General features: G+C 35.9%; 1 protein-coding gene across 3 annotated transcripts in view; it reads right to left on the minus strand.

Annotated features, from left to right (window-relative positions):
* Nucleotides 1–529: 529 nt before the first annotated feature.
* Nucleotides 530–26,665, minus strand: part of DUS2 (dihydrouridine synthase 2) — a 31,082-nt gene continuing 4,946 nt past the window's right edge. Inside the window, exons 3-15 of one of the 3 annotated variants that reach the window (XM_055726835.1) lie at nucleotides 26,029–26,120; nucleotides 25,025–25,068; nucleotides 24,162–24,222; nucleotides 20,743–20,790; nucleotides 17,399–17,464; nucleotides 14,689–14,759; nucleotides 14,122–14,208; nucleotides 12,644–12,812; nucleotides 11,576–11,697; nucleotides 8,724–8,867; nucleotides 7,509–7,596; nucleotides 6,811–6,884; nucleotides 530–4,762 (exon numbers count right to left, since the gene is read on the minus strand). In XM_055726835.1, coding sequence (XP_055582810.1) covers nucleotides 4,723–4,762; nucleotides 6,811–6,884; nucleotides 7,509–7,596; nucleotides 8,724–8,867; nucleotides 11,576–11,697; nucleotides 12,644–12,812; nucleotides 14,122–14,208; nucleotides 14,689–14,759; nucleotides 17,399–17,464; nucleotides 20,743–20,790; nucleotides 24,162–24,222; nucleotides 25,025–25,068; nucleotides 26,029–26,120 — 1,106 coding nt within the window. In that variant the 3' untranslated portion in view covers nucleotides 530–4,722. Of the gene's footprint in view, nucleotides 4,815–5,128; nucleotides 5,613–6,810; nucleotides 6,885–7,508; nucleotides 7,597–8,723; nucleotides 8,868–11,575; nucleotides 11,698–12,643; nucleotides 12,813–14,121; nucleotides 14,209–14,688; nucleotides 14,760–17,398; nucleotides 17,465–20,742; nucleotides 20,791–24,161; nucleotides 24,223–25,024; nucleotides 25,069–26,028; nucleotides 26,121–26,665 lie in introns of those variants that run through there. The other 2 variants (XM_055726834.1, XM_055726833.1) reach the window with 2 other exon arrangements.

The following is a 26,665-nucleotide window of genomic DNA, read 5'->3' on the forward strand; positions in this document are numbered from 1 at the left end:
GTTTAACATAAAGACCTATGACCAAATACTAACAATCCTTGCTAACATCTGTAGAGCATAGAATGCTGTGGCAAGTATACAGGCATGCATGGCACATACAGCATCTTAACACTGCACAGATAATCTTACAAATCAACAAAAAAACTTAAATAGGAACAGTAAAATGTTTGTACAGTTTTAAAACTGGTAAGAAGTACAGATTGAAGACCTATATCAAATGTAGTTCTGTCAGCTCTGCATAATAGAATACTAATCAAAACCCCATGTTCACAACTATAGATAGATTATAACCACTTCAGTTACAATCACCAAGTAATAATTTTTAAAGGTAGTTAAACAGGAAGCTCATTTTTCATAGCAAACAATGACACGCTGAAGCATTTAAAAATTTATGGAGACTATCAAGGAAAAATAAGTTAAAAGCAGTAAAGTGAAAGATTTGTACTACCGTGCTTTGTAAACTCACACAAGAGGCTATGTCTCAGACAATAACTTTCTAAAAATGGAAAACAGAGACTCTCCCACCATGCCAGGGCAAGGGAGAAGTATTTATTTAACTAATAGATATTTAACAGGCAGATTCACATTAACTCCTGCAACACAGTTTCATTTGGGAGCTAAGTGAACACCATAAACGTATACTTTTTAAGCCTCTTCTCATAAAAACACTGAGATTAATGCTCCTTTGAGTAAGGATGACTGGACTAGACTCCCTCTGGAGCTCATCAGTTCTTTTCCTTAACTGACCTAGGCAACTGCTGTTTAACAATACATGAGGCACTCCCTCCTCACCAAAGGCTTTGGGTCTTACTTTTAGTGTTTTTCATCAGCTTTGTCATCAGAAACTCTGAATAAAAGCCTCAAACATTGGCTTCCTGCGCCATGGTACAGATGGAAACTTAAGCCTTACAGGCCACCTCATTGACATAGCTTCTTGACTCGGAGTCCAAATATAAGCAGACTCCTGTTTAGAGAATCAACAGTTCTCAAGTATGTTGAGCTTGTAGATTTGATTAAAGAAGTAGTGAAAAAATGCTTTTGTGAACGAAGACTTCTTTCTAGTTAACACCTGTTTGGGGCCTCTTGCAATCTTGCTAGTTAAGGTCTTTGAAAAGCATGCCCTTCTGCAGGTCATAAAGAGTAAGTAAAACCAAAACAAAACAAAAAACATCCTTACCTCTCCCTCCTCCCCCAGCAACCCAAGGCATGCTCACACTTTGAATCAGAGAGCAGCTGAGCTGACATGTGGCTCACTTGCCAGCTTTCTGAAATTGCAGTACTGGGGAACTCTAGGATTTTGATATTCAAACTCTGTATTGGTACCGCCAACATTTAACCTCACATTCCAGGGCGGGGTTGGGCTCAGAGCCCGGGACATTCCAAAAAGCATTCCAACCAGCAAGGCCCTGGAGGTAGCCCCACAGTGAGCACATCCATGCTAAAAGGCTAGTAAAAATGTCTTTGCATTCCCATTCACATGCATACATGTACGCTACAGGGAGGACAAGTTACAGTTCTCCCCATACCCACGGATCACGCTTTGCAAGGTATGGTTACAAATAGTTTCTGCAGCATCAGTATAAAGAAACAAAAACACAACTGTTTTGTTGCTTGCTTGCTATAGCCCTGTGACAGAAAAAAACCAGTTGCTTCACTGAGTTCCATAGGATTAATAGTGAAACATTTTCACTAAGCAAATACTTAAAATAGAGCATAGCTTTCATTAGTATTGACCAAGTATCACATTCACACCACAATAAAAAAAAAAAAAAAAAAAAAAGTTCTCTGAAGTGTGAGGCTAAACATCCTCCAACCCAACTGTGGTCTCAATTGCCACCCTATGCAAGAATGCAGAAGTGCAACGGCTGGATCGTTAAATACTGTACAAGTCAGCGTATTTTTCTGGGAAAAAAAAAAATCTGCCACCTTCTGTTTATGAAAGGTACAGCAGAAAAGAGAACCACAGGAGAAACTCGTACAGATGAGTCACATCTGTAGTTTGCTGGTTTAAAACATTAGTTTAAAACTAATATGAATAGAACAATTTCTAGAAAGAAAGTACCAGTCACTAAAGCAATTACTTTAAAACCAGTGCTGAGAAGGGAACGTACGTGGCAAATACAATTATCCTATCTATAGAACTGGTTAGGATGAATTGAATGATCAAAGTAGGACAGTAAGTCACACGTGAGTTGTAACAGAGTTGAGAGGAATGAAAGTATGTAGCAAAGTCATTAATTCAAAACATTCTGACATGCGCACGCACATATATTACAATTGCAACTCTTCTTTAGTTCTTTTTGAAACTCATCAAGGGTGCCAAACACGTTGTGCTTTCTAGCCATTTGCCAGAATTTACAGCCCTTCTATATTTAGCATTGAATGCTCATTCCAACAGAGTGACTCCTCACTCTCATCGCCACATGCTCTGTTTGGCCTAGCTATGGCCATCCATAATTACAGCACAGACAGCCTCATTAATGTATACAACTATTACAACGAACTAGAAGGAGTAATTGCAAGCATGAGTACCACATAAGAATTTAAGTAAGGATTTAAAAACATTTAAAAACATTTGAAAACTTATCAGAAAACAGAAACACCCCTCCCCAAAATTTTAGCACCCATTTGATTTAATATAAATACAATACATATACTTTGCAGACTAGTGTTAATATAGTACTTGTTTCAGCTCACAGAGGACTATATATCCAGTATTCTCCAGTTCTCTCCATCAACACAACCAAGGCACACATTCTGTAACATCAGATGACAAGTAAAGCATCTACATGCTAGGGTATTCACACAACCTCAGATTTTTAGGTAACTATGTTCAGCTACAGCTCCATGTGAATTTCTGACAGCACACTGCTGAAATCTGTTCAGATGTTCATCATAAAACTGAATTTTACACATTCCCAAGTGCCCCTGGAGTCACCTATCTCTCACAATAAACATGTGCTCTGAATTGCATTTTAAGTCAATTGCTGGAAAGAAACAATGTGAAAAGTCTACATAGGCTACACCCTGCTAAGGAGACAGGAAAGATGCACGTTCACATCACATGACAAAACACCAGGAGTAAAAAAGAAAAGGTACAAATACTGTCATGAAGGCCTTGGCTCCTATACTGAATGATTCTATCTCTTTTCTGAAAGAGGTCCATATCAGCAGTAGCAGAATTCCTCCTTATTGCTTAATTTTTTTATTATTTTTTTTTTTTGGGGGGGGGGGGGCTTTTTTATAAGCCAAAACAGAAACTACACACTTCCTATGGTTGGCTTCTCTACAAATCCGTCCCAATCCACTGTAATTTCTAGCAACCCATAGTAATTGCTGTCATACAAGTCCACACAAGCACCACCACCTATAATAATTGGGCTTTATCCAAAGATTAAATTTTAATTTTAGACAAACAATGATGACAAGAGACGAAGCCAGATTCTTCTAAGCGGCAGGACAAGAGACAATGAGCACAAACCGAAATAGAGAACAGTCCATGTAGACACAAGAAGAAAAAAAATGACTTTTTTTTACCGCAAGTGCGATCAAACACTGGAACAGGCTGCCAAGAAAGGTTGTCAACAGAGCCTCAGTCCTTGGAGAGATGTGAAACGCAGCTAGACACAGTTCCTGGGAAACTTGCTCTAGTTGACCTTGCTTTGAGCACAGGGGTTGGACCAGATGCTCCCATCTCCAGTGGTCCCTTCCAAGCTCAAATATTTTATGATATTAGACCTTGTAAGCCATACTTCTAGCAGGATCTAAGAATCACTTTTTTTTCCCCTATTACTATATGATGGCTCCAAAGAGTCCTGACAAAACCAAGAGAGCACTCACAACAGCAAAATGGCTGCTTCCAAACTTTCTGATTAATACTGCTAATTCTTTTGCTCCTTCAGAGTAAAATTCTAGTGCTCAAATTATAGCAAATATAAGTATATTTAACTGCATTTACTGCAGTGTACAAAATGAAAAAACTTTCTTCTTAGACCACACAGATTTACTATAAATTACTCTGATCTAAACAGCAGACATATTAAATATGAAGACACATCTATTTAATTTCACAATCCTGAACACTATTTGGTGAGATATTGTTCTTCTATTGTAAAAGAATGGTTTAGCACTATCACTTGAGGAAGAAGATTCAGATTTTTAAATAGGAAGACTATTTATGAACTACATCCAAATGAATTATATTTTGTATGTTCTTAACACAAAATACTTTATAGAGATCATGGCATGATATCTCTGCCATTTTGTTTTCAGACCAGAACCGATAATCTGAAGATCTCTCACCCTGTTGAGGGATACTAAACCACCACTTCAATACCCCATTAATAACCGGAATCCCTAAATTCTCCTAATTCATTAGAACATTCTTTTGGAGATTCAAAACTTTAATTTAAATCGGACAAGCTCAGCTGGATTGCCATGAAATCAGACTGGATCTGCATCCTCTCTTGGCATATAGCACGTACTTACGGTTTACCTTAATAGTAAGTTATGATGATGGCAAATTTAAGAAGAGAACATGTGCTTTTGATTAAGACCACCAGTATCACCAGCTAAATACTGAGGCAAACTAGGTCACATTTCAAGAACAAACACATAAGGCTGTATTTGGATGCCTGCTTTTGCAATTAATACACATGTAGACATATACTAGAACTTCCAAGTTCCAAATACCTTCACTCAACAAAAACATGGCTACCAGGCTCAGCTCCAATTCCTTACTGGAAAGGCACAACTGTAATACCTAAGACCCAAAAAGGATGGTTAATTCTATCGTCATATTTCTGGAGGGTAAACTGTAAAAGAAATTATGAAAGAAGAATGTTATTTTCATGCTTATTGTTATAATTTCTAAGTCCTCCTCCCTGCAAAAACCTTTTTCTTGATGTCAATAAAGCTTGCAAGACATGCATAAAACTCATTTGACAAAATCATGTCTACTTGGCTACTAATATTTTCCTACATTAATTTTTCTGATTAACTACATAGTTCCATAATAAACCCATTTGCTTGTGGACGATGTATTCATGCATCTCATACCAGCACACTGCAGACTTCTTAAAAATAAAAAATAGGTAATAAAACCAACAACAAAATTGCTTTTAAAATATTTGATATTTTTTAAAAATTTATTATTTGGGATACTCTTAATGTTCTTTAAAATCAAGTTGCTAATTTATCCTGTCTGAAAGGCACCATAGGGACCGTGAGTGGTGAACAGTAAACATCTCATTGGCACTTTTACAGCTGGGGAATTTACCAGTCTCTGAGATAATCCAAATGAAATGTGAACAGCAAGATATATAAACAGGAGCTAATCTGTAGCGGCACAGGTGTGAAACCTCTAATTTCCATGCTATCGTGGCACCTTAGGCACATTCATGTCAGAAGTTTCTTCAATAAAGTTAGCTTTTTTATGGGAAGGCTCAGCAAGGTCTTCTCCATGGTCTCTGTTATTCAAGCTCTCCTGATCTTCCCTCTTGCGTTTGTTAATCAGGTGATTTTCACCCTCACACAGCTTTCCCTCTGGGACACCCAATGTTCTCAGGCAGACAATAGCTGCAGCCTGTTCTGCTAGTTTCTTTGACTTGTTCCTGAAGAGCAAGCAGATAGAGCACAGGTAAAAGTAGAAACAAGTCTCTACACTGCCAAGAGACAATCAATTTCCTGTCTCTGATGCAACATCATGAAATAAAAGGCATTTGTAGTCATCTCACAGCAGAACAAAAAAATAGGTCAGTTAATCACATGAATCTTGCTAGACATCAGTGTTGGTGCATCACTCCTGATGTAATATTCCTAGAAAATCTGCTTCTGTCATGTCTTGTGTCTCAAACACTCTTCATTTCAAAGTTATAAAGTCAAGGTGTGTTTGGCCCAAGTGACTGCAATCCTCAGAAAGTTAACTTTTACAAATACAATTACTAAACAAAACTGAGTTTTGAAGGCTCGTTTTTCTTGAAAGATAGCCTGGCTCAAGCAGCAACTGTTCCATAATAATAAAAGTTCTGTCATTTCCAACAGGGACTGCAGATTATACATTTGTGAAATTCAGCATTTGAAAACCATTTTCTTTGCAAAGTTTCATATCAGCATTTGAAAACCATTTTCTTTGCGAAGTTTCATATCAGCTGAGCTTAACTTCCTAAAGTCTCTGAACAGGATGTACAAACACCAGTAACTGTTGCGTGCATTTGTCCTCTTTAAAATGTTCAATGCTGAGCTCTAGCTTTGCAGTTAAATCAAGATCAACTTAGGTGTAAATGCCTGAAGTCAACTCCAGTATTACTACATGATTGTATGAAATGCTGTCATGAAATTTTAGAGCAGCCCTGGATGAGACTGTTGATTAACTGTGATCTCTGAGAAGCCACTAAACTGTCCTCTGCCTCACTGTACATAAGACACTTTATTGTGACTTGTTATTGAGAATGGATCTGCTGTAGTGGCTGAAGACATTTTCCCCTCCACCTCCCTTGGTTAGTTTCTGAGCAGTTCACAGACACAGCTGGATCAGGTCTCCTATTTGCTCCCCTTTGTGGGCCAATATACTATGTGAATTAAAATCTGTAACTGTTTACTTGATTATGCCAAATCTTACTTCTTCTCACAATAATTTCTCAGAAATTTTTAATCCTTTCTCCCTCCCAGAGGTAGCTTTAGAAGGTAGCTTTTAGCTGACTTTGATAAAAGTCAATTGGAATAAACTGGAGTACCCTTTCACTGCAAGTTTTAAGCAACATTTCAGAAACAATTACAATACAGCTGCTAAAACCATTAAAGATAGCTTACCACAGAGTTGATCGGTATTTTTGCTCAGCTACTGTCACTACTGAACAAAATAATTTATCCAGTGGTCTTTGAACCTGGAGAAAAAAAGAATTAAAAGGAAGGGGAATGTCAAAAAACAATCATGTCATTTACAGAACAAACAACATTGCCAAGGTTCCTTGTTTTTCTTGTCTTTATACCACAGTCAAGTAACACCTTCAAAATTACTGTAATTCATACCAGAAATTTAACCTTGTGTATTTAAGATTAAAAAATAAGAAGCTGTCCAAGCTGCAAATCTTTTTGCTTAGAAAAACCCAAACAACAAATAACGTCCCCATCTAACAAAGCAATTGCTCCTGTCCAGTATAGTTTCTACTTATAACAGTGTGCAACAACAGAGAAAACATTCTGAATCCAAATTCTTTAAATCACAGAAGTACTAAAAGAAAGTCTGTCGTGGACGCCTATGTAATCACTTGCAGTTGCAGCAACTTCTTTCATACATGAATAAAAGCGACACTGACTTTTAAATTTTTACTTTCTAATAAAATAAGGTGCTATTTCCGTATATATGTGTATCACTATTTCTGAAGCTGCCTATTCAAAAACTATGCCAGACTGGTAAGCAGAATTTTTCACTACCTTGAGTCCTAAATTAGACAATTTCGTAAACAATGCAGAGGAAGAGGTTTGAAAGGGTTTCTTCATTGACTCACAGTTTCATAAACAGGCTGAGGATGCTTTTCTTTCCTACACCATTCCAGAAGATACATTTTTGGAGTAATCTGTGGTGGATATTCTCGCCTAGACAGAAAAATTTGTGGTCAACCACTGTGCATAGCGTTCTATTTTAAAACAAATTGTGCTGCTTGTTATACTACTTCTACCAGTTATACTTTGTGGTTTAATTTTACAGCTCAAATTATGAGAAAAACGCTGCTTCCTTATTAGATAATTCAAGTAATATGTCTGACATAACATCTAAAATAAAATGTAAACTTGTCTATTAATTCTTTCCAAACATTCACATTCTGTAGTATTACAACAAAAGATACTTACCAGAAAGGAGATGCTAACTAAATATATGACACAGAAGAGAGATACAGCTTGACACTGCTTATTATAAGCAATAACATAAGATTAAACACTAGAAGAAAGAAAAGAAGCTGCTTCTGTTATGAAAGAGTTATCAAATAAAAAGGAGCAGTTGTCATTGATTCAGTTACTGACATGGAACTACAGCCCCTTGTATTTAGCAGAAAACAGAAATACTATTATGACTGGATTTGAGGAGCATTTTATATCACACCTCTTCTTGAGCTGTTTGAAAGACTTAATAGCAAAAATAGCAAGAATAACAAACATGGGTATAATATGGAAAGTAAGAGCAATTCTATAGGCTTCACAGATTATTATCAAAGGTTACTTAAAAGAATATTGTACATAACTCCATGAACTACTTTGTCAAGGAATACCTTATTAGTGGAACACGTTTAGAAGACTGCAGATGAGCACATATTTTTATCTGCTTAGAAAAGAGTATTATGAAGTTTGTGCAGGTCATAAAAAGTATTTATTTAAATCTCACTACAAATAACTGAAGTCTTTATCTTTGTATATACTCACATTCTTCTACATACAGATGTTTGAATTTTTTTTTAAATCGCTCAGCACTTTTAATATGTTAACTGAGAGAATTCAGCAGTCTCAGGAAGCCCAGAACTGAAGAACATCTTACAACATCCAAACAGCACAGGAAAAGTGGTGATGCTAGGGATTATGTCATGATGTACATAAATTCCTTCATAAAAATCCACTCAGTAAGAGCTGATACGTAAACTGTTATATTCAAAAAAACTTTAAGGCTTTGTCACATTCACAGGTTTTATTTACAGATGCAAGATAGTGAAAAACTTAATTTGCGTGCTTACTTGTCAAATCTAACAGCCATTTTTATTACATCTGGATCTTCCATTTGGTCATCTTCATCTTGTGTCTCAGTTTCTAATGATGCTTTCTTTGCTTCAAAAACAGCTGTTGTTTCTTCATAGAAGTCAGCCATTTCAAAGACTTCACTATTCAAACAGAATTCCTTTGTATTAGAGATCAGATTATAATTTTTTGTATCATATTATGATAAAAGTATAGAAATCAGTTGCATTTAAATAGAGTGTATGTGTACACGGAATTACATGAATGTATGGCAATATTCTGCACAGTGAGATTATATTGTTTCTCCTCCAATTCTTATCAGACACTGTTGAGCTACAAGTAGAAAAAGAATGTTCTCATTTCCAGCACTATATATTCAACTTATAGCCTGAAAGCCCAGCAGAATCAATCAGAAATACAGGTCCTGCAATATTCAAGTTATTAGCTCAATTACTGACTTGCAGGTGAACGAATTGGCAAAGAGCATCTCCAAGTGACTCCGGGTGCATCTGCTCCACAAGGGCAACACAAATGCAAAGTAGAAAAGAGATTCTTCTCCTAATTTTAGTATTTAAAAATACTATAAGCAATAAACCCCATAACATCAAAATACCTTAAAATCTCAGATTTTCTGACTTCAGAGTATTATTCACAAGCCCCAATACAAAGCAGGAAGCAACTAGTATTTGTGTCAAATGAAAAAGCCTCAAATCCTTTTAAATTTCAGATCCATGGCAGGCTGCATGTAGTTTGAAAAACGGAGAGCATTCTTTTTCTACAAATAACAACAAAACCTGCAGCAAAAGAAAACTTTTAATTTCTGACTGCTACGAGAACCCTCATAGCAGTTCATAGTAGGAGAGCGTAGTAGCAGAGCATAGTTCATAGTAGGAGGCTGTTCAACAACAAAATAATTCTGGCCACAAAGCCATCTCCAATGCTCTAAGTGGAAAAGCAATGAAGCTGAATAATGCTAACTGATGCCTCTAGAAGATAACTTATTTTGTACTCTTACGTACATTTTTTTTGCCTGAAATGCAGCAGGCTGTTCTCTTGCATTGAGTACTGAGGTTAAAACCCCTAATGGCTGTAACATCCCATCACCACCAGGAGACAGCAGTACTAACATTTTTTGTCTGAAGATGTGTATGTAACTACATATTAGATAACTGAACGTTCTTCAGTTAGCTGGACATTAAACAGGCTGTTTAGAACATTGGTTAAAAAACTGAGTCTGCTGAGAGAAAGCAGTTTTAAAAACTTTCAAGTGGCTCTGTCCTGCTCTCATGCACACACGCTGCTCAAGCTGATTTTGAAATTGGTATTGCATCACATGTACAAAAGCCGATTATGTTCAATTTTGGAAGCCCCTAAAGAATTGTTACACATAGCACATAAACCCAGAAGTTTTACACTACACCTCTATCCAGTGTTTATGTGTATAAACTGTTACTCTTCTAATTACCTATTTAAAGGCTTGCCTCTTACTTCACAATTTATTTTCTTTACATACTACGCATTACTGTTCATTCATTAGAGAACATCACCACCTTTTTGGCTAAGATTTATTTGAAGTTGTAAAAGATTGTTTCAGTTTCAATCTAGACTATATCTCTTCTAATCAAATTGATAAATTATAAGCAAAATAGATGAACGATTTTTAGTACCGTAACTTACTATTAACTTCTGCAATGTAAAAAGTAACTTGCAAAGTTTAAATGTTGTTCATGGATTACAGTGCTCCTATAATTATGAATAATGAAGACTAGCTCCTTTTGCATATAAAATGCAAATTCCTTTCATTGTATTGTAATGAAACAATCATGGATGACAGTGTTTATAGAGAGCCAAAACTGATAAATCACAACAAAATGGCAAAAGGATTGCAGGCATTTCCATTCATTTTGAACATGAACAGAATGCTGATTAGGGTTTGCTGGAAAACAATAACTCCATTTGCAAAATATTTCAAGCTTTCAACATTTCTATCCATTTTCATACACATAACAGTTTCAGACTGTTTATTTTATAAAAACAAAGAGACTCTCTTGCCTTCCATTCCATCAGAAGGATAATTACAGCACACAACATGGATATGACACACGCAAGCTCAGACCTCTATTTTGTTCAGTTTGGGATGGGTCCAAACTGGATTCCCCTCCATCCTGCGTGACTTCTTTAATCACATGTCTATTTTATGATTTCTCTCAAACTTTCCTTCTTCCTTTTCTGTCTTTGCCTTTGAGAAATTTCATCCAGACTGTTTCAGGTGTCCAGGATGAAAAGACTCATTAAAGCTACTGTATTTCCTCAAAACGGTTGTCAGCATCCATTAGGGTATTGCAGGTATGAAAAGCAGCACGAAAGAAATATATTTAAGTATCATATGGGTGACCTTCATAAATTATTCTGAGTTTATCTCCAAGTGTTCATTCAAAACAAATATCTTGTCATAAATAAAACCCCACATGAAAAAGGGAAAATTAAAACAGGTAAGTATCTCTGGAAGATGACAAGCTCCTACACACTATTAGCCTCCAGTCTAACACTAGAGAATGCTGAAACTTTTCTTAATCAGTTAATGCAAATATTGGATAAATGCCTGTCACTCCGTGAAGTTTTATGAAATCAGTATGTTGAATACATAGACAGTTTTAGGGTTAAAGCTTTAACATCTGAGCATGATAGAAACACAAAAAGGTTAATTGTATTATTCCACGTCACTAACTGGATTTGGTTTTGTTGTTTGGTTTATTTTCGAGTTTTATGAAATGCCATACAGTGCTACAGACAAAGAACTGGTTTGCAAGTTTGGCAGAGTGCAATTCCTATTTCTGAAGTACACGCTTACCAGATCTCCTGTGTGGACTGCGCAGCATGGAGCTTCTTACCCTGAGTAGTTTCCAGCTGTTCCCTCAACATCTGACACAAACAATATTTTGTGTTGGTATAGTGATTATCGTATCTCACTGCCTGAAGGAGAGAGACAAAGTATATAAACCCATGCCAAATGTATCTTATATAATGCTCATGTCTCTCAATGAATTACAGAATTACTTTTGAAAGGTAAACCAGAATGCACAGTTTCCTCAATAACATATTCAAACCTACTTATGAATGTGAGTATTAATCTGTTTTGGCATGCTTTCATGAACAGAAGTTCAACTTATTCATATACTTATGAAGAAAGGGTTGACCAGTTGACCGTAACTGACTAGCAATGCAGTGATATTTCAAAACCAAAAAAAATTTAACTTGATGACAGATCAAAGCCAGATTTCTGATTAATTTCCTATTATGTTATTAAAATTGTATATTTTGAAGAGTAGATAAAACTTTACATATGGAGCTACTACAATACAGCATCACTCTGTTGGCAAATCATTTGCTTTGCTCCCCTGCTGTTAAAAATTCTTGACAGTATTTGTAAAAAGCAATTAATTTCTAAAAATGAATTAAGCAACAACTGAGTATTTAATATTCCTTCACTTTTCTGTTCAGTATTATTTGCACAACTGTAACATTAACAGAGTTGGCCTACATCTCATTATCTTTTCAAATTCCTAGACATTTTTAGATAGCCTTGTAAGCCTCATAAATGTTCCCAAGAAACTAGGGCTAAAAAGCATGGTACAAAAGATACCATGGTACATAATGTACATGGTACATAATGTACAAGGTACATAATGATCAGGAAAAACTGTTTTCTGAACACAGACTTCTGAACATTTTTTTTTCTGAAGAAAATAAAACAGAGGAAGCAGTGGTTGATTTGTTAGACTCGTGTCACACGCAATATGTTAAAATACCCCCAGAGCCCAAGTCTTCAAAATGAAGAGGAGTTAAGATACTGTAGTAAGATTTGGATTAGCAGTCCTAAACAATGTTAACTACAAGTAAGATCTTCCAAAAAACATACGTATTTGATGTAATCTTGCATGACTTCCTTCAAGGGGAAAAGACCTTCTTTTCTGAAGATAGATGGGTTCCACATGGCAGCACGAGCTATCATTACTGATGAGGCAGCTGTTGCTTTCTGAAAGGTCTCAATGTCTGTATATTCTTTGATGAAGTCATGAGATCCTCCACTAAAAATTAACATCATTTTTATAATCACGAAAGTATTATTTGCTATTGCTTGTGCTTTACACAGCCTTGTATTTTCAGTGTGATATTACACTAACAGTGGCAGAGTCTATTTAGGACATGATGTCAAACCTGCGGGGTCTGAGAGTTTTACTAGAACTTATTGAAACAAAACCAAAAAAATATATAATATTTGTCATTATCTGCATACTTCCCTTAAAAACAGAAGACTTTTCATGAAGAAAGAATATAGTTTGTGTTCTATGCAAACTGTGTGCTTTCACAGAGTTCTTAATAGATAAGGCTCACAGAGAATCACTTCTATGTTATTTCAAAAATGGTACCTTGTCATTGCCAGTTCTGTAACCTTCAACTGCATGCTTATTCTGTTGGCATAAGTGATACTGAAAACAAGTTAAGTATGGACAGCATCCCTTTCACTCTGGCACCAATATACGGCCAGTAACTACAAGTAATACTTCTCGATCAGTCACAGAACACTTTGAACTTAAAAGAAGGTTGCACTGCTTCTGTTGTACTGCCTCTGCTTTCAAGTCAGCAAGCCAGATGTGTTAGCAAGCAAAACGGACACTCAAACCACTTTTCCTTTCTCTTAAAAATTCTCTTCTCCACATCTCTTCAATGTAAAATAAAAGTTGGACTTTTGAACTAAAAACAGTAGGATCTTTATCCCTTCAAAAGTAGAAACACTGTCAAATTCAAAATAAAAACTAGAGAATCATAAATTACTTTAAAACCAGACATTTATATTGTGAAGACAGAACAAGCAAGCTTCCTGCACTAACAAAAGATTATTCCATAAACACAGCACCATTCTAGAAATCAGAGTATCAATTCAAATTTTCTTGCCCTCTTTTAGCACCATTCTACTTCCTTTTATTCACTCCTGTATATTTCCTGACTAAGCTTGAGGTACAAGTAGTTAAAATTCTCAAATAAGTTACGGCAGGGATCAAATATATTTAATCAGCAGGATTCCAAGTTGCACATTTATATTTCTTTAGAAAGGGAAAATTTCACTAAGTGGATTTAAAACAAAGACCATATCCTTTCCAGAGAACCATAAAAAACCCAGGACTGCTAAGGATTAATTAGAAGCAATTTATCAACAATAAACCTCTGATTTTTTATATCTTAATTGCACTTTGCATCATAAGAAGTACTCATACAGAGCTGACTCTTGTGACATGCATAAAATCTAAGAAAAATTGATAACCTCATCTTTTACCTAGGCAAACAAAGGATTCCTGGCAACGCACAATGTGAGTTTTGCTTTTAAGTCCAACTTACTTTGCTATTACTGGAATGGAGACTGCTTCAGATATGGCTTTGATCACATCACAGTGGACAGGGTGCTGAGGCCTCTCCTCCTTCTTCCTTTCCAACAAACAAAAAAAAGCAAGACCCAAGATTTCCTATGGAACTTGCAGATATCCAAATCACAGCAGACATGACTCAAGGATAATTGGTACATACTTATTTCCACTTATTTACTTTATATATTTGAAGTAATTTTCCCTTTTTTTATTTAAGCACAAGATAACTTTTTCATATCAAATAAATTTTAAAACATTGTTACTGTAACTCTATATCCAGATAAGCAGCATTTTTAGATACAGAGTATGCAAGATAATTCTAGTTTTATTCGGTCTTGCAGACAAAAATTTTAGAGAAATAGCAGCAAGTGGTTCAGTTCTTTAATTATTGGCCTGATTTTCTACACTGATTTAGTTAAAAGTTGAAATTAGAACCGCGTATTACATGTAGAGTACACTCCAGTCATATCTTAACTGTACCACGTTTGTCAGCAAACTAAAAAAAAAAAATCTAAGTTTCTCTTGCCTAAAATTGATTTACCTTCCATGGACCGCAATGGCAGCAATACCAGTTTTTTCTATTCTTTTTACCAGGTTCACAGTATCCTCAACCTGAGCGATAAGAGAGAACAATGTGATTTTAGTTCAAAGAAAAAGGAGTAACTATTATGCGATCACTGTACAAACAAATGTTGGAAGCCTTTCATTTTATCAAGAGGGATACGATTCCTGTTTCAACAGTAATGCACAACATGCACAACTGTTTAATATATACTTCAATTACAGAACTACATATTATACAAAAATAAGAATCTATTTTCAATACTTCCTTGAAGGTATACATAGCAAACTTTCCCTAACCAGGTAACACAACGTTCTGTAGCAGGGAGAGTATTTTCCAACAAGTCTTTAGACTGTCGTTTGAAAATGATACAAAACACTTTATTAGCAAGTCCTCTCTAATGACTACTCTGTAAACTGTAATTGAAACGCATCTTAGTAAGAGGATGCATTCTGAAATCAGTGTGACATGCAATCACACGTCTATAAATATTCTTCTCAGATGTGTCTTAAAGAAGTTAACTAGTATCTAGAAAATTCTAAAGACATTCATACATGACCTGAGCAGGGAAAAGGGGAAGCTCCCAGTACATCTTCAAAGAGGAAAGATGCTCTTAAATGGCAGAAAGAAATATCACACTGCTAGATTGGCCTCTCTTACGCAGCTTTGCAGAAAAAGAGAATGAAAAGCAAATTTTCTCTTCAGAAGCTGGAGAATGATCTGTGGCTCATCAGAAAAATAGCACATTCAGTCCTTGAAAAAATGTAACATCTACCAGGTGGCATGGACACAGAGGCAGAAGCTCACCTGCTGTTCTGATAGATGTCGTTATGCAAAAGCAGCTTGAAACAAAAAGGAAGAGGCTCTTGCATAGTTGTATAAAATAAAAAGGTGAGGTGCCAGTTCTCTGATTCATACTTCAGTACCAAAATGATCTTAGAGTTACTGATTCTTTTCACACAGGCTTCATTTAAACATTTCAAGTGCATGTGTAAATAACTTTTCAACAATAGCTAGCTCAGTCACAGTTCATCCATCTACAGTAATATCTATTCAGGTCATATGCAATCACAGCATCTAGGCAGGCAATTAAATACACAATTGCAAAATAATCAGTCATTAAAAGAGAAGGCACGTCACCTTCTGGAGGCTTAAAATTATGTAGGGAATTCAACTGGAAAAAAAAAATCCAGTAAGAAAGCTGTATCAGCTGTAAAAAAAGAAAAGAACCTATGTATTTTCACTACATTCTTAGCAGTTAAATTCTAGAAAAATACTGACAAAACAAAATGTTACAGCTTTAGCAATACCATATTCTTACCATAATTTCTTCAAAATGAATTATCATACCCAGGAATCTATCCAGAAAAAAAGTAATTCTAATTGCAAGGAAGGTGTTGCAAGGAAGATTACAAACCTCTTTGTATAAGCTAGCAATTTCAGTGCTTCAATCTGTCAGAGTTTCTACAAAGGCTACAGAAGTTGTTTTTAACTTGCGTAACATTTGTAGTATTTATTGCTGTCATTGCACATACAGTAAATCAGGAGTCAATGCAAAATTTCCTTGCATTGTAGAGTATGAATAGTTTATAGAGCATATGGAGTTTCTTTCATAAACACAATTTCACTATTGAAAACTTCATCATTAACATGAGTGTTGGAAGTTGGAGAAGTAACATTAGGGTTTGGTCTTCCCCTACTGAAGTTTAAACTTCAAGCAGACTGTCAAGAAATTCCAAGTTCATCACACTGTGTTTATGTACATGTACTCAGTCAATTCCACATTTGGCAGTTGTTTTCAAAAATAGGAATGCACTTTTCCTTTTTATTTTCATTTAGTATTATCCACCAGCAAAAGCTTTGGGATTAACTCCATGGATTACAATAAACAGGAATAAAATATTTTTAATAGAAATATCTCCATTTGGAGTTCAACAGAATAAAGCCAAGTGCAGATATCTAATGTTTAGTATTTTCTTGACATTTTAAATTAGAGAGGAGAAATGAAATTTGGCATCTGATGTGAGCAGCCAGAAAAGCAACCTGGTTGGAAGGGTAAAATTGCTTAACAGAAGAAAATATCTTCTGAAAAATACTGAGAGAGAAAATGCCTGCCAGCCTGAAAACCACTAGCCTGGGAACTAGAATCAGAATCAGAAGCATCCCCGGTAAGTGCAACTGGGTACCTAGAAACCAGAGACATCCTGACATACCATTGGGAAGTGCAAAAATCAAGGAACTGTAACAGCAACTTATCAACTGAAAAGGTAAGAAATAGTCTGGAAAAAGGGGAAAACATCCTGAGAAAGAAATAATCTGTAACTGGCTATTCTGACTGCAGGTACAGGAAAACTGTCTGGAAAAAAAAAAAAAATTGATCTGAATTAGAGAAAACAATCATCTGTTGGCTGCCCCAGGTGAGAAATAGGAATTAACAACACCTCCTGGCTGCTCAAGGGGTGGCATCCTACACCCTCTTGTGTCTCTATGACATAAAAATCACGAACTTTATACACCCACTAACCGTTTAGGTCATGACAGCACCCCAAACAAATTATAATTCCAAGTGCTATTTCACAAAAACAGATCTAAAAGGCCAATAGATTAGAATGTCATATTTCTAACTTATCTTAAGATCACAGAAATGAACAACAACTAAACAGTTTAACATTATGATTTATGTTCTTACTGAGGGCAAAATGCGGATTTTGCAGGTTACTGGTTTACAAATTCCTTTAACAAGGGTAGTCAGTATCTGGAAAAAGAAAAAAAGACAAAACCATGATCATAGCAGTAACATTAATAAAGCCCTCCTTCCCCTCTTGAAGACACAAAGAAATTAGAACAATGTAACACCAGTTACTCTCCCTATAAACTTACCTACTAGATGGACGCATGCAGTCTGTATCGAGTGTATCACTTTATCCGATAGATATACAAACCTATTTCTAGTCAAAGCCATTTTTATTTGACTTTTTGATTTTAACTGGATTTTTACAGAGCAGTTAACTGCTGCTAGAGTTTTAACACTGCTTTTAATGCGGTGACCAGTAAACTCTGATATTATTAAAACAAAATGCAGAAGCTTTACATCTTCATGAAACTGTTTTCAATCTTATATTAGAGTTGTGACTTTCTTATGAAAACATAATGTAAGTATTCCCTAAAAAGAAATTTTATTTTAAGAAAAAGGCCAAAATGGAAAAAAAAAGGGATATACCAAGCAACATTACTGAATCTTCTAAAAGAAAACAAAAATTGTAAACTGAATTCCGTGCTTGACACAAAGCACATTTTATTCATTAAAAACAAACTCAGAATAAGCAGACAAATGAGCAGTTGTTAGTTTAACCATTTAAGAACCAAGCTATGGAAAGAATCTCCTTTTCACAGGCTGAATTTGAGTCCAACAGACCACACTTAAAAGGGCCATGTAATGGCCTATACATGTTTAAATCACTTATGAGTACACAATATGTGGTACCAGAAATCTATACAAATATCTACATAAATCGCACTCTAAAATATGAGTGGAAACCAGCTGATCCTGACTGTTATTAGAAAAAATTGTGGTTTTCAACTGGTTTTTGATATATTATCATGCATGTTATTCTGAATACACTTCCCTTGTATAAAATGGATGGAACTGCAGGTAAATTATTTCTTTCAGAACTGCATATACTATGAAACTTGAATTTTGGTTAATGTTACTGCACTTACTAGGTTCCCAATACAGAAATGAGCTGTTATAGCTAGCATTCACAAGTTCTTATACTCAGAACAACTACCAAGTAATTCACATCACCTTGCACTGTCTACTTAAATCTTTTCTCAGTGGTATTCACTCAAATGAAACAGTAAGATCCAAGACAATGATCTAAAACCCCTCTCTCTACTATTTTTAATTTCTATTACTTTTTGCATATAAATCAAAGTAAAATGACATCATTTTCCAAACATCATCACTATATTTTTCTTACAACAGCATCATCAGCAAATCTTCTAAGTCTTCAGTGTCAGCCTCATTAAGGATTCCAATGCGAGAACCAAACCCTACACCTTTTAATTGTATGGAAAGCTTGATTTGGAGCTGCAATTTGACGTCTTTTGCAGGCTATGAGTTTAGTTATCCCTTCACAGTTGGCTAAGAGTAATTTTCATGCTTAAGATTTTGCTGCCTATTAACACCTTACATTGAAAAGGGCAATTCCAAATTTTTGAATATCAGGTTTCTTGCTCTTCTGAAGATCAAAACAAAATGTAACGGCTGTAGAGGGGAAAAGAAACTGTAAGCAGTCATATTTAAAACTGGGTCTCATTCCTATGAGAAATACTTTTGCCAGATTTACTTCTAGCCTGCTAAATATTTTCCTCTCAATTCCCACTCCTGATTTTTTTTTCTTTCAGCCTTCATCACCTCATGCTTCATAAATTACAATTTAATTCTGCATGCTATTACCCCCCTTACTTAATTCATGGAACATCATACAGGCCTCAAAAAATTGGGTTCTGGTTCCAGTTCTGTTGCCTGTATTATTAGCTGACTTTCTGCAGGATAGTAACATTTATTTGATTCTGTTTCTCTTTCAAAAAATTGAGACTGATACCAAACTTCTACAAAAATGTTTTGTGATCAAGACTGGATCACTTGTACTTTTGCTTTTCCCGTCACCTAACGAAAGAGAGAGTAATAGGTCCAGTCTATTTCATTTAAACTCTTGCTTTGACACACTTAATAATGTTTCCAGTTCCTGAATGGTCAGTTTATACATCTCAGCTACCAACGTGGCTCTTGACAGCAAAAGATTCTTACATTTAGCAAAAGACTAACACTCCATCATGGTTATAACTTTGATGACATGCTCTTCTAATGGCGTGTCCTCGGAGAATGAAATAAATGACAAAGAACAACCTGTTTTCATGTCTGAGCTTACAAAGAATAGTTACTAAGCAACAGAACAGCTTGTTGAAACTGTCTAAGTCCTAATAGCCTACAAAGCTGAATGGTGTTATTACAATAAGAGGAAGGACTTACAGAAGAAAAATTGACTCAACACCCACTTTAGACAGAAGAAAAAGGCATGAGCTGCAGGGATCAGAAAAAGACTATCATTCAGAAAATGTCATGCAGATGAGTGAAAAGAGTCTGGTGTCTTCAAAGGACTGACCTACATCAAACAACCCTTAAAACAAAACACACCAAAAAGCCACATGGAAAAAGACAAAGCAATGCTTTTGGTATTCTTGTTTTGTCCAGGTCTGCATATTTTTGACAGTACAAGAAATAAAGAATAACTACCTTGAAACATTTGCCACTGTGTACCGTGACTCAGTTATTACTGAGGTCAACTGTAACTAGAACTGCCCTCAAAAATGCTGAAGGAGGATACAGTGAGGAACTAGAAGCTAAGGGAAAATAAGACAAATTTCACAGTCAACTCATGTGAGCTATGAAGAATCAGGTCTTTAAACAGAAAGAAAATAAAAGAACTATATGCTAACAATGCTCCTGGAAAGCCAGAGCAACGTCTGGACTCCATTTAATCTCAGGAAGCTGAGAAGTCCTTAGGACAAAACCAACCAAACAAAACGTATTATCTATCTATATTATGTAGAGATAGATGTATACGTATCTTTTTTATATAGGCTCATACAGGGTTTTAAGGATATATATTAAAGAATACATAAGGACATAGATATATACATACATATAAATCTTTTTCATACTGGATCACATAGGGTTTTATACAGATTTACATACATATGTGCATAAAACTCCTCCCACTGGAAATACAGCACCACACTGTGAAAGTTTTTAAACTGAAAAGGAAGAAGGCGACAATTTTATAGCCCAGACAATGACAAGGAGAACTAATCAGGATTATTTATCCATAACCTTAATGTCAGTATTCAGAAGTGGTTATTCCACTCTAGCTTTTCCAAATTTGTCTTCTATGCATTCATTCCTGCTTCCAGTAGAGCACAGTACATGTATTTCCCAAGGCAGTTCAAAACACACAAGGTGATACTTACAGACTCTATTTTGTCAGGATCAGATAGCAGTGCTGCTCCCATACCTCCCTGGGAAAATACACAGAAACATTACACACTAGGCAAGCACATTTTTCAACTCCATTATTTTGTCTAGGTCATGGTTTAACCTGGCAGGCAGTTAAAACACCACACAGCCCTCGATCAGTCCTGGCCCCCCCGCAGTGATATGGGGGAGGGGGAAGTAAAATACATGGGTTGAGATAAAGACAGTTTAATAGGACAGAAAAGGAAGGGAAAATAAAATAATAACAGAATTAGAATACACAAAACAAGTGATGCTTGGTCACCACCTGCCGAATGATGCCCAGCCAGTTTCCAAACAGCAGCCCCTGACCAGCTTTCCCCCCAGCTTTACATACTGAGCATGATATCCTATGGTATGGAATATCCCTTGGGTCAGCTGGGCTCAGCTGACCCAGCTGTGTCCCCTCCCAACTTCTTGTGCTCCCCAGCCTACTCACTAAGGGGGTGAGTCAGAAAAGGCCTTGACTCAGTGTAAGCACTGCTCAGTGATAACAAAAACATCTCTGAATTATGAACACTGTTTTCCACACAAATTCAAAACACAGCCCCATACTCGCTGCTATCCAGAAAATTAACTCTATCCTAGCCAAAACCAGCAGAGCCTAATAGCAGACCACAGCAAAAGGACGATGTTATGTTAATGAAAAAAGAGAAAACAGCAATATCTAAAAGCAGGAGCACTACTGAACACTTTGGTGAAACATTTCCTAGAACCATATCAGAATAATTAAGCAGTAATTCAAGGCACCAACTTGCTCCCATCACTTTATGGAGCAGACAGGATTTCAAAAAGCCATTTTTAGCAATTGTAATTATCTGGTTTCTATTCATTAAGTGATAGCTGAACAGGTTCATTGTTTTAACATTACACACCCCATTTGAGAGGTCTTGATGTCAGTAGTTTCCGTCTACACAGTATATTTAGAAAAACAGGCCAAGACAAATTAAATGGCTGTATTGAACACAAATTACAAAAAACAAAAAACAAAAAAAAATTGTTAATTTAGCATTTCAGCTGTTCTTTCTGCCCTATTTCATCTGCATACATAGATCTAGAGGCCAACAGGCAGACACAAGAAATAAGTTCAAAATTCTATGAACTTTTTTGATCCAAAACTACTGCTGCAGAATAACCATTCGCCAGCACTGAAATTTTTGATCTTTCATCCTTATACAGGGTGGATTTTTTGGTGTTTTGTTCTTAATTATTATTCTGTGAAAAGATAGAATAGTCTTCCATGTAATTAGTTATAATACAGAAGAAAGTAATTAAGGCTAAAGAAAACACTACTGGAAATATCACCAGACCATTATGAATTTAATGACATGTACTCAGCATTACTACAGTTCCTTGGTAATACCACTTTATCTCAAGCCACCTGGCAGAAAAACAGAGGAAGTTCAGAAACAACAGAATCTAAGTACATAAATAAAAAGACTCCAGAACAGGGGAAATTAAAATTTGAGTTTAAAAGAATGTGAAATATTATTTGCACCATACCTCACTTACCTTGTCATTTTCATAACTTATCATTGAAACAAAAAAGTTAATGGGATTAAAACAGACCTTAGAAATGTATGTGAGTAAAATTAATGACAAGTTAGATGGGTTTTGGTCATGTAATTAAACATACCATATGTTTAGTATTAGAAGAATTTAAGCAATTATTCTTCAGAGTGCAAGCCAACCTACAAGACTAAGAAGTAGTGAAACAGAAAATCCCCCTACAAATTGATCCATCCTATGCCTTTCTTGCACCATCACCTGGTACTTTCAACAATGACCATTGTCAGATCCAGGCTGAAAAACTATGAACCGCTACAGTGAAGATACTAGATACCTGAAAGGTATCCAACGTTCTTACACACCTCACATGCTCCAAGGGAAAACCAATCTTTGTGATGGGAAAACATCAGCCTCTCTTGATATACACTATGTACAATCACTAGGACCCTTTGGTTCTTCTGTTCCAAAACTCCATGACATTATTTGTCCTTGTATTTCTTTAAGGCAACGTGATCTGAAACAAACCCTTTTCAAGTAGTTTTAACAAAAGATATGTCATTAATGGAAAATACATCCATTTAGACAGAGCATCCTTTTCTCTTGGCTGAAAAACTGCGAAAGGAGGATGATATACTTATGTGGAGTAAAGTCTGTACAGCATCACCGCACCATGCAAGGTAGAGGCATATTTGGCAGTGTCAGCTTTGGCCTTTACTATTCCATTTTAACAATATCACTTTAATGCGTTTCTATCAGCCATGTTTTTATGCTCCAGGTACAATAAACTACCACAGAATTCTATTTTTTTCTACTGTGAAAGGGGACAGGGGGGGAAAAAGTAGCTTTACTTGGTCCACAGGCAACTTGGTTTCACGAAAGAAAATACGTAAGCTCTATAAAATCTTAGGCTGACAATAGGAATTAGGGCAGATTTCCAGTTACCATTTACATTCATGCTCTTGCTTCAGTAAAAGTTCAGTAAAGAGCTTCCAGATGTAAAGATAGGTAACACAGAATTAGAAAGTAAAAGTACTGCCTATGTGGATATATTGCTTTTTTTCCAACTGAAGAATGAAGCATTACAGCTTCACATGACAGAGAACTTACTCCAAATGCTAAAAATGCCAATACTACAAAGATCAGAGGATAGAAAATTTAAATGCAACAGCCAGACGACTTCTCCGGAATGAATTTTAAAGTCTTCTAAGTTAAAGTTCTTTTTCTTTGACAGTAAGTGCTAAATTTGTCTTTTCTATTCTGCATGAACATGACATCAAAATGGAGCTCCATGGCCTAATTCATTGATCTTTTGTCTGTACACCAACTGGCTTAACAGTGCTAACAACCAGTTTGACTACTTTGTTTTAGCCACAAATGACAGAGGACTAGTTTAGAATTGCATGTGCTTAACTACAATATCACCAAGTTTTAACTGATCCAAATAAAACTGACCAATAATTGAACTCAGCATTGCTAAGTTGCGAATGTTTACTTGCTTGGATGACAAACTGTGAGTCTTGTTTTTCTTAAGGCCAAGAAGAACATATTTCATTCATCCAACAAATTAATGAACTCAGGAAAACACTAAAAAAAACAACCCAACCACAAACAAACCATTTTATTTTATCCTGCCTTACAGGATTTACTTTTAAATGTAACATACAACACAGATTTCTAATAGACCATGTTATTTTACTGTATTAGGGCCATGACACCTTCAAGACTCTTTTGTTTATTGCAAGAAAATAAACTCACGTTTATCTGCATGAAAATTTTACTGCTTTTGTTCAACCCAGAAAACAAGAACATGCATTCCACACCTCTAAGAAACAAAAATCTTAAATAGGAGTAATCAAAATCCACTTGCCTTAGTAGAATATTCTTTTGGGCATCCCATGTTGATATCAATACCAGCTACATCGGTCTCTCTAAAAGACAATAAACAATTAAAATATTTCTCAGCATATTAGAACAAGAATCAGGAAATGGACATCTTTCCAGGGAACTTGTTTCATCATCATTAAGGCTTAAATGAGAATTTAAGATGAAGTTTTTATTGGAACTTCTGAATTTCTAACTTCTTTCTTACATAATTTACATATTTATTTTAATAGCAGACTGAAGATGAGTCTGTCCACAGGCTTCAATGATCAGTGTCTTGCAGAAGCTGCAAATACTCATCTTAAATACGTTTATATAGGATTTAGTATACATAAATATATCAATCACTAAATTCACCGTCACTAAAGAAGTTTCAATAGGACTTGCTATCTACTTAAAATGGAGGCTTAAAAACGCCTTTTAATAAGGTTTGAGAGAGACTTTCCTGGTTTGCACACTTTACTGGGGGCTTCAAACCACAAACAGTAGGAGACATTTTCAGACATACTGGTCTTACTTGCAGCTGTGCAATACCCAGGGAAATTTCATATTGGAGAGATGCAGGACACAATTACTGCACTAGCAAAAAGCTATCAATCCCAGTATAGAACTTATGTAGCTGCTGCTTCAAACAAGAATTATTTTAAATAGAAATTGCAGTTAAACCATTACACCACTGGTCTTTTGATATGCTACTTTACTGTGCAGCTCCTACAGAACTTTTCTTAGTCCTATCAAGACCTACCTTGATCCTCTCAATCATAAGAAAATGTCTTCTACAATAATTCCTCTGTACAAAAAAACCTCTAAACAAACCCATGGTGGGAAGAGGGTGAGACGAGAACTTACACAAGCTTAGCTACAGCCAGTGCTCTTTCAGCATCTGCTGAACCCTGTTGGTAAAACAAGAGGATTTATAATTATAAAATATAACCAAATTAATTAAAAAATGTGCTTATTTGCACATGTGTATAACTACATTTGCTCTAAGCATTTAGTGTAAAGTGACAGAGACCCATTCACAGCACAACAGACAGCTAAAACATTTATCCAAAGCATGTACTAAAGCCAGCCACTGAATGACAGAAGGTGATGCAAAAAGGGATCCAGAGAAGTCTGTCCACCCTCTTAACCTACAGCAGTATCCAATGTTCTTAGCCCATCACTATTAGATATTAATTTATTATGGTCTTAAGAAGCTCCACTAATAACAATTCTACAGCCTCTACAAGCGACCTATTCCGGACGATCATTACCTTTGAAAAAGGTCTTTTTCAATATCTAACACAGTCCACACTTCTCCCTCCCTCCCTCCAGCCCCCATCATCTCTTGTCCTACACAGTGGTCTTGAAGAGCAAATTGCTGTCTTTTTATCTCCAGCAGCCTTTAACCCATTTGTGCAATGTTAATGCACACATTAATCCTCTCTTATCTACACTAAACAATGCTATTTATTTCAGTCTTTCCAGTGAGACTGTTTACTGGACAATGCAAGACTTAAGCATGTGATCAAATAACAGCATAATTTATTTTTGGTACCTATATGTTCAGAAATATATCAAAGACAACTATTACAGAAACAAGCTACTGTTAGAGAGCAAGGAATTCATCTTAATTACCTCTTCTGAAAAGAGCTGTACAGAGAGCTTATAATGTATCATATCTTGACCACATGTGTACCAACAGCTTATGAATTCTGCAACATATTTGGCATGAAACTTTACCTCCACCTGAAGCATCAAGAAATTGATAGTCTGCAATGGAGAGTGGCTTCAGACTTAGATTAATGTTACTAGCGCTACCTTGTGTAACTATGTTGCTATTAGAAGAGTAGCTGAGGTGGGTTTCTTACCATTTGAAAGACAACATGGTGCCTCTCCCTTTCACAAGTTCTGAAAACAACTCTTTCATTAGGTGCGACGAAGTCTACCGTTTCAAGTACTTCTACATGAAACGAGAAACAGATAAAACAGAAAAAATTATATACAAATGTAATCACAAAGTAATATGACTATGTAACTTGTATCCAAATGAAATGCTATCACAGAAGTCTTCTGTGAACAGCAGAACTAATGGCACCCTACCTCCTACATGTCCTTGAAGTACGTTTCTTGGTGTTGCTCTTTCCCTCCCATAGTACTCCCTAACATCCCCCCAGCCTGTCTCTTGGACAAGCATCAGCACCAGAACAAGTCTAATGATGAATCAGGCAGAATGAACATAATGGTGCTATTCTGGGGAAGGGGTAGGAGGGGAAAGCAGATTTGTAGTGGACTTCTGTTTCCCAACAGAAACACTATGAACAACTGCTTCTCATGCCACTCAGCTGGTGAGGTCTCAAAGACATCTTTTTAAGAACTTGTCTGTGAAAATCACATTAGGCCAAATCCAGGCCATGCATGTCAAGTTAATAAAAGAACAATAAACAGCAAGATCTTGTACGTCTTGCTTCTTTACTGCAGTAGACTAAAAGGCACGTAAGTTACAAT

Source organism: Falco cherrug, chromosome 14, assembly GCF_023634085.1.
Source record: "Falco cherrug isolate bFalChe1 chromosome 14, bFalChe1.pri, whole genome shotgun sequence".
NCBI classification, from domain to species: domain Eukaryota; kingdom Metazoa; phylum Chordata; class Aves; order Falconiformes; family Falconidae; genus Falco; species Falco cherrug.